Here is a 7,845-nt window from a genome sequence, read left to right as displayed (position 1 = left end):
GGGAGGGGTTCTAGCAGACCAATCACAGCGCTTGCGGTCCGCGTAGAATAGACACGCTGTTAGATTTTTGGAGAGGTGCACGTCAGGCTACGGCGTAGGGTGTGCGTCTATGCGTAGGCTACGGCGTAGGTTCGACGCAGAAGAATAAATTGGGCTTAAGTAGGGACGGGGAGTTAGGAGTGCCGTTGTTCTTTATTGTGTGTGTCATTTAACTGTTGAACTGCCAGAGCGTGCCAGCGTATTGACCGTGCCCGTTCTGAACAGGCTTCTATTGCTGTCCTCTCTTTTTGTGGCTGAGACTGTCATGTGCAGAAGTCCTTCCCTGCGTCTCAATGTTCATACTATCCATCCTAAATATTATGTGAGATTAGAATAAGTGTGTCCCTATGCGACAGAGCGTCTGTTAAAGACGCAGTTGTGTGATGTGATAGTATGTCCCAAAGCTTGCCTACTCTTCTACTACACACTCAAAAGTGTGTACTTTATCTTCACCAAAAGAGTACATACTTTAAGGGCGTAGTATAAGTAGGCACATTGAGACGCAGCACTTGTGAATGTTGAATTGACGACACGCGGCCCATTACGAAACGGTGTGCAACAAGCGGTGTTCCACGGACTGCAACAAGCTCCTTCAACCCCCAGGAGGGGCAACGTCGCCGTGGGGCGAGTTAAGTGGTTTTATGTGTTCATTTCAAACTGATGTATTTAATAAAGTTGTGTTTCTTGTAAAAATAGAGGGTGACAGTAAGGGTGGGTAAGACTCTTCTTCATGCTCTCATATTTTCATTCTTTCTTGTCTTTTGCTTAAAGGGGTCATATGATGCGATTTCAAGTTTTCCTTTCTCTTTGGAGTGTTACAAGCTGATTGTGCATAGATAAGATCCCTGAAGTTGCAAAAACTAAAGTCTCAAAATCAAAGAGATATTCTTTATCAAAGTTAAGACTCTGCCACGCCCCCCTAAAACGGCTCATTCTAACACGCCCCCACATATCTACCACACTATATGGAAATATTTGCATAATGCCACCCAAATGTTCACGCACAGAAAGAAGGCGTGGTTTCAGTAACCGCAGTTAGTGTTGAAGCAGCCATGTCAGGGAGACGCTGTGTGTTTCAGTGCGAAAGCAAAAGCACTTTATTTGGATCACTTACAACAGAACAGCAATGCATTTTATAGACGACCGTTTCGTGAACCTAGGAGAGGAGGTAATTCTGACTTTGCTATGACAATCTGGCACGCGTGTGTGTGTGTGTGTGAGAGAGAGAGAGAGACAGGGTCCACATCACAGTGGAGTCAGCTGTCTTAACCGCGGCTTGTGTACTGCATCATCACTGTGTCTGTCACGCGACTCTGTTCCCCTTTCGGGCTCTGTCTTTACATTTATTTTGAAAGATGAAACTCGCGATTATGGTAAGGGGCGTTACATTTCCGACGAGTGCTTGCGGTGTTCGGCCAATCACAATGCACTGGGTCAGCTGGCCAATCAGAGCAGACTGCGCTTGTAGGAAGGAGGGACTTTGTAGAAAACGAAGCGTTTGAGAGAGGCGGGGCATAGAGGACCTACAATAATGTACAGTATTTGAAAAATAATGTGTTTTTTGAACATTAAAGCATGTCAACATATTCTGTTACACCAAATACACAAAATAATGATCTTTAAAAAAGCATCATATGACCCCTTTAAATAAAATACATTACAAATCAGTATTGGATTCTGCCATGAAAAAATTAAGATCAGTGCATCCAGAGGGTGATATACACGGCTCTCAACCACATACATTAATAGCTACAAATTACATCATTTTTACAAGCATTAACTTTCAAACACATCAAACTGAATTTCAAACTGAATGCATTTTTCTTAACCTTGTTCGATGTAGTTTTCAACCAATGATGAATCGACAAATTCTGTTTTCTTATCACGGTAAAACAGAACAGCCTTCCAGTTGACTCCACCTGTTACCTTCTTCAATCTCAGCTCTAATGGACATCTGGTGACAATTCCTATCAAACACAGTACACAATTACAATGAATTACAAACAGTGAACATTATGTGGCATGTACAGTACATCATATATAAACTAGAGGCTAAAGTTAGCGAACAAACTTTGATGTTGGGTTTTGTAATGTTATTTGACCATAAATGTGATAGGATTGCTGTAATGTGAGACAGTAGTGACTGCTTGTAGTTGTGGTGGGCCTATTTGGGAGAAAATCCAGGGCCGTTTTTTACTCCCTGGTTGCTAGCTTGACTCTAACATGATTAGAATGTTGCTAGCATGTTACTAGAATGATTAACATGTTGCTAGCATGTTACTAGAATGATTAGCATGTTGTAAGCATGGGCATGGTTTTAACATTATCATTTTGCTAGCATGTTTTTAACATGATTAGCATGTTCTTAGCATGTTTCCGTTTTATCAGGCTCCTATATCTAGGTTCAGTTATTTCACTTTAATTACATAGAAAATGACCTATACATTGCCATTAAAGTAAAATTACTGAACCTAAACATATAGGAGGAGCCTGATAAAAATGCTAATTTTAGAAGAAAATTTCAGAAGGCACTTAGAGGCTTTTGCATCTGAATTTTTCAAATACATTAGCAGGCAGAGCAAGCTCACTGTTCACAATGTACGAAGTATGAATGTATCTCTGAGGGGAACTGACTGTCTTAAGAAAAAATGTATATGCCATTTTCCTTTCATCTTGCCTCAGTATACTGCATTGTGTTTACAGCAGTAATCAAAGAAACAATGCATCACTGCTGTTCCTTAAGTGCCACCTGCTGACAGAGAGTGAATTTGCTTTTTCATTCAGCCCATCTGCTGTTTGGTATGTTTTGTGTAGCCTAATTTCACAAAGCTAAAGTCAGACCATTCTGTTTTTGCTTCAGGTTTTGAAATGATACAGTCTAATTTAGATCAAAATATAGGCTAATAAAGCAACTATAACCATATTCTTCATGCACTCATATTTTCATTCTTTCTTGTCTTTTGCTTAAATAAAATACATTACAAATCAGTATTGGATTCTGCCATGAAAAAATTAAGATTAGTGCATCCCTAAATTTATGAATGTTTGAAATGAAGAAATTAAGATTGAAATAGTATTGTAGCTGCCTTTGGACAATAAAGTTCTCTAATTTAAATAGCTAGCTGAGTTAATGTCAGTTTATTTATTTATTTATTTATTTATTGTGCAACCATCTTATTTATTTCATATGTAATTTGTTTTATGTCATAAGCAGTTTCTGTGTGAATGATCGGTGGTGGAATTGGCTGCGATGCAAGGGGCACCAGCTAAAATCTTGCCTAGGGCACCAAATTGGTCAGGACTGGCCCTGTTTGAGACGCAGTGGAATGGAATATAACCCCCACAAATTCTCCAGACATGTTTTCTAAAAGTTGAACCTCTTTTAACTTTACATTGCTTTCCATTCATCTCTTGTGTGAAACGGGGGGGCCGCCCGGGCCTGGTGAGGTCTGGTACAAATATGACATGGGCTAGAAAAATACACAGGCTATAAGGCTCATATGTATGTACGTTTAATCATTAAAAGATCGCGATCTCGATTCAAACACACGCGATCTTATTCCTAAATGACGTTGATTCTGCTACTTAGCTAAATTGCTAGCTGAGTTAATGCCAGTTCATTCATTTATTGTGCAACCATCTTATTTATTTCATATGTAATTTGTTTTATGTCATAAGCAGTTTCTGTGTGAATGATCGGTGGTGGAATTGGATGCGATGCAAGGGGCACCAGCTAAAATCTTGCCTAGGGCACCAAATTGGTCAGGACTGGCCCTGTTTGAGACGCAGTGGAATGGAATATAACCCCCACAAATTCTCCAGACATGTTTTCTAAAAGTTGAACCTCTTTTAACTTTACATTGCTTTCCATTCATCTCTTGTGTGAAACGGGGGGGCCGCCCGGGCCTGGTGAGGTCTGGTACAAATATGACATGGGCTAGAAAAATACACAGGCTATAAGGCTCATATGTATGTACGTTTAATCATTAAAAGATCGCGATCTCGATTCAAACACACGCGATCTTATTCCTAAATGACGTTGATTCTGCTATTAAACCTTTGAAATCACATCGGAATATTTAAACCTGCTTTTGCGCAGCCGCTGATCCAGAGAGAGCAGCGCTCATCATGTAAAGCTTTAGGTTTGAAACAGCTTCACAAACAGTCTACACAGCAGGCTACATTTCTGTGTTGCAAACATTAAATAATAACGAAAGTATTGGGATAAAAGTTTATAGTCCTGATATAGACTCTGATGTTGCGGGAGCCGCGATCAGAATGGGTCTTTGAAAGTAAATGATACGCTGCAAATAATGATTGTATATGTTACATTATGCCAGTAGGTGGCGAACATGTGTATCATCAGCCTGACTGTTAAATGTATTTGACGTCTGAATCATTCATTCAAGAGATTCAAAACGAAACAAGTCTTTATTTATTTATTTCAAATGATTTTTTTTTTTCATATTTGGCTAATTCGTTTAAATTAATAAATATTTTTAAATAGACTCATAACATTAATAAAACATTTTGTCAGAAACTCAAGTAAATTACATATTTTGTTTGGTTGTCTGTTTTGTTTTCAGAATTGTGGGAGAATCATAGCTTAAAAATACATAGGCTAATATATGTGGCATCTAACTAATACCATTAGTAACCTGTTAATATTCAAATTTGTAATCGGAAAGGCACGGAAAGTGAATAACGCATTCTACAGAGCCAATAAAGGGACATGGTTAGCCGCTTGCTAGCAATAGCCAGTTAAATTACATTAAATAAAATTTCACTTACCACATAAAGAGAGTAAGGAGATGACTGATAGAACGTTACCGATTGATATACAGATCCTGAACACCACTGACAAACCATCTAATCTTGTAAAATGTGTGGTAAGTGCTGCCGCTCCATAGTATAAAAAGAGTACATGTGATCGCAAAACTTGAAAGTGAAAGTAAAAAGAGAGCGTGCATTCAAAAGCGATTTCAATGCCCTGCATATTAATAGCGGCTCCCTGATGCCCGCAATTTATATACAGTATAATTACCCAACGATATAATTGCAAGAGAAAGCATTGAAATATATTTTTTCCTCACATCTCTTATTTATTCCCTTTAGGGGTTCTGAAATGCACGTCATTTCCTTTCCAAACATGGTATTTGGATTCAGGCACATCCTCATTGTTAACACCTTGTTAGCATGTTCTTAGCATGATTAGCATGTTGCTAGCATGTTTTTAACATGATTTCACATATTGCTAAAATGAATGAAAAAAATCCAGCTAAAAAACAAGTAAAACCGGCTGATTTAGAAAAAAAAAAACAGCTTAAAGGGTTAGTTCACCCAAAATTGAAAATTAAGCTGTGTTTTACTCACCCCCGAGGCATCCTAGGTTCTTTTTAACTTGTTTAACTTCTTTTGGACTGATGCATGCAACACCCGCTGACTGCAATGATAGAGCTTGAAAGATCAAAGACCATTTTTAATATAACTCCGACTGGATTCGTCTGAAAGAAGAAAGTCATATACACCTAGGATGCCTCAGGGGTGAGTAAAATGCAGCCTAATTTTCATTTTTGGGTGAACTAACCCTTTAAAACCAACAGATTCAGTGAAAATAAAATGATTGAGTGAAAAAAACAGCTAAAATCAGTTAAAACTAGCTAAAACCAGCTAATTTAGCACAAAAAAAAGGTTAACAACCAACTAAAACCAGTTGATTCAGTAAAAATCTAGCTAAAAAACAGCTCGACCAACTAAGACCAGCCAAAAAGTGACCAAGAGTTTTCATACCCTCAATGAAAGTGTATAGGATTTTAACAATTAACTTTGCACACCAAGTCAGACAAGTCTAAAGGTCTGACCCAAATTTGGTGGTTGTAGCTTTAAAGCTCTAGGAGGAGTTAAGTCTTAAAATTTGGCTCAGAGGAAAAAGAATAATAGCTTAAATGTTTTTTAACATTTTACCATTTTAAACATTTTAGTAAGTTGGCCTTCTTAAGCCAACATAATTATATACATATACAAAAATACCAGTGCAGGTACTAAACAAAAGAAATCATTCTCTTATTAGCTTTAAGTTTGAGTATATATATGTGTGTGTGTGAATATCCAAGCAAAGGAGAGTAAAATTAGTCCTCACCACTCCCTCTTGGTAAAGCAATTCCAGACAGTGCTTCCAACACAGAGCTTTTTCCAGAACTTTGGTCTCCGATCACTGCAATAGTCGGTAAAGCCAAGTCCTTGTGAATGCCAACTGACCGCAAAGTGTCAATCAGATCAATGTATGGACGAATGCTCTCCTCTAAATGACTGTGAACCTCTCCCTTCATTTTCTGACTAAAAGAAGAAAGAAGGAAAAAATATACATTTTACTTCTAAAACCTCTCAGATTGCACATATTTCATTTAGTTTATGTCCTTCTATGCATACATCTTATTTCCCTTTTATCGGTTTTAGTCCATTTTAAATTGAATTAAAATCATTTTCTTATTTTTTCTTTTAAGCATTAATTTTTTATTCATTATTGTTTATTTTAAAATGCTCTTTAAATTTGTTATATTTGTTTCTTTATTATGCAGAAAAATGTAAAGCACTTTGAATATTGTAAATTAAATTTACTATAAATAAACTTATGCACATTTTAGGGGTGTATAACGGTACACAAACATGACGGTTCAGTACATACCTGGGTTTTGATGTCACGGTTCGGTACAGTTTCGGTACAGCAGGGGGGGAAACTAAACATAAACTGTTCTTTAAACAGTGGTTTACTGATCAAATTGCTCTTTCTTTAAATAAATTCAGTTATAATTCAAATGTTCTTAGGGATAAAAATCTGCCTTGGCTTATACTCTATATAGTAAGCCTTTTTACATTAGGCCTACTATAAGGTTACAGTTAACAACAGAGCCCAAACTTACATTTCATTACTATTTATTGTTAAATATAACAAGCAACACTCAACTTAAAAAAAAAGTATGCAAACATGCAAATTGCACATAATGCCGTTTTTAAATTAACTTCTAAATTATAAAAGTTATATTTGTTGTTGAAATTTTACACAGTGGCTGTCAAAACTTGTTTCATAACAGATTTATTTAGTCTAAACATTAAATAATTAAGACATTACTAACAGGTAAAGTAAAATATAATGAGTTTATAGTCTAATATTTCGGGAAATGCTCTTCTCTACATTTATAGTGAACTAACGAGCTGTGGACACTGATGAGTGCCTGAGGTAAATTAAATGCAACATGACATTTTGTTTACAAGCTGTTTTATTGACGTCTTTCCGCAGTCAAAACACTGATTGAGCGATTATATGAGTCATGAGATGTTCATACATGTTTATTTCGCGTTAAAACTAGCAGTAAAGAGGAAGTGATGATCGCGCTGCCGTTTGAACTGAGGCGTTTATACAGCGATCTGTAAGAGCGTCAAAGAACGTCAAAATGGCATTTATTGTTTGAATTTCCTGAAAAAAGGACATAATTTGAAAGATGAGACTTTGTTTCTTATCAAAAGTAACAATTAGGGCTGTGAATCTTTGGGTAGACAGCTAATCGATTCAATTCACGATTAATAGGTTTTCGATTCGATTCAAGGACGATTTTTGCAAATTCAGAACGATTCAATTCGATTCAATTCACAATTAAATTAAATTCGATTCGATTAACGATACGATTCTGCATTCTTTAGGTGCATTCACAGGATTATATAAATGCTTCCCCTATATTCTTTAAATGCTTAGTCAGGGGGAAAATTACACAGCAGCCTTTATGGTTAGAGAACCATAGGTTAGAGAAA

At 36.8% G+C, this 7,845-nt stretch overlaps 1 protein-coding gene across 1 annotated transcript in view; it reads right to left on the bottom strand.

Moving 5' to 3' along the window:
- The window catches only part of LOC107716692 (interferon-induced GTP-binding protein Mx3-like), a 25,058-nt gene that overhangs the window by 12,518 nt on the left and 4,695 nt on the right, over positions 1-7,845 (bottom strand). The window contains exons 3-4 of the mRNA XM_016523201.1: positions 6,179-6,375; positions 1,869-2,006 (exon numbers count right to left, since the gene is read on the bottom strand). Coding sequence (XP_016378687.1) covers positions 1,869-2,006; positions 6,179-6,375 — 335 coding nt within the window. The remainder of the gene's footprint in view (positions 1-1,868; positions 2,007-6,178; positions 6,376-7,845) is intronic.

Source organism: Sinocyclocheilus rhinocerous, unplaced genomic scaffold, assembly GCF_001515625.1.
Source record: "Sinocyclocheilus rhinocerous isolate Xijiao unplaced genomic scaffold, SAMN03320098_v1.1 scaffold1201, whole genome shotgun sequence".
NCBI classification, from domain to species: Eukaryota; Metazoa; Chordata; class Actinopteri; order Cypriniformes; family Cyprinidae; genus Sinocyclocheilus; species Sinocyclocheilus rhinocerous.
Note: the sequence above shows the minus strand (reverse complement) of the source record. Positions and strands in the feature narration are given on the sequence as shown.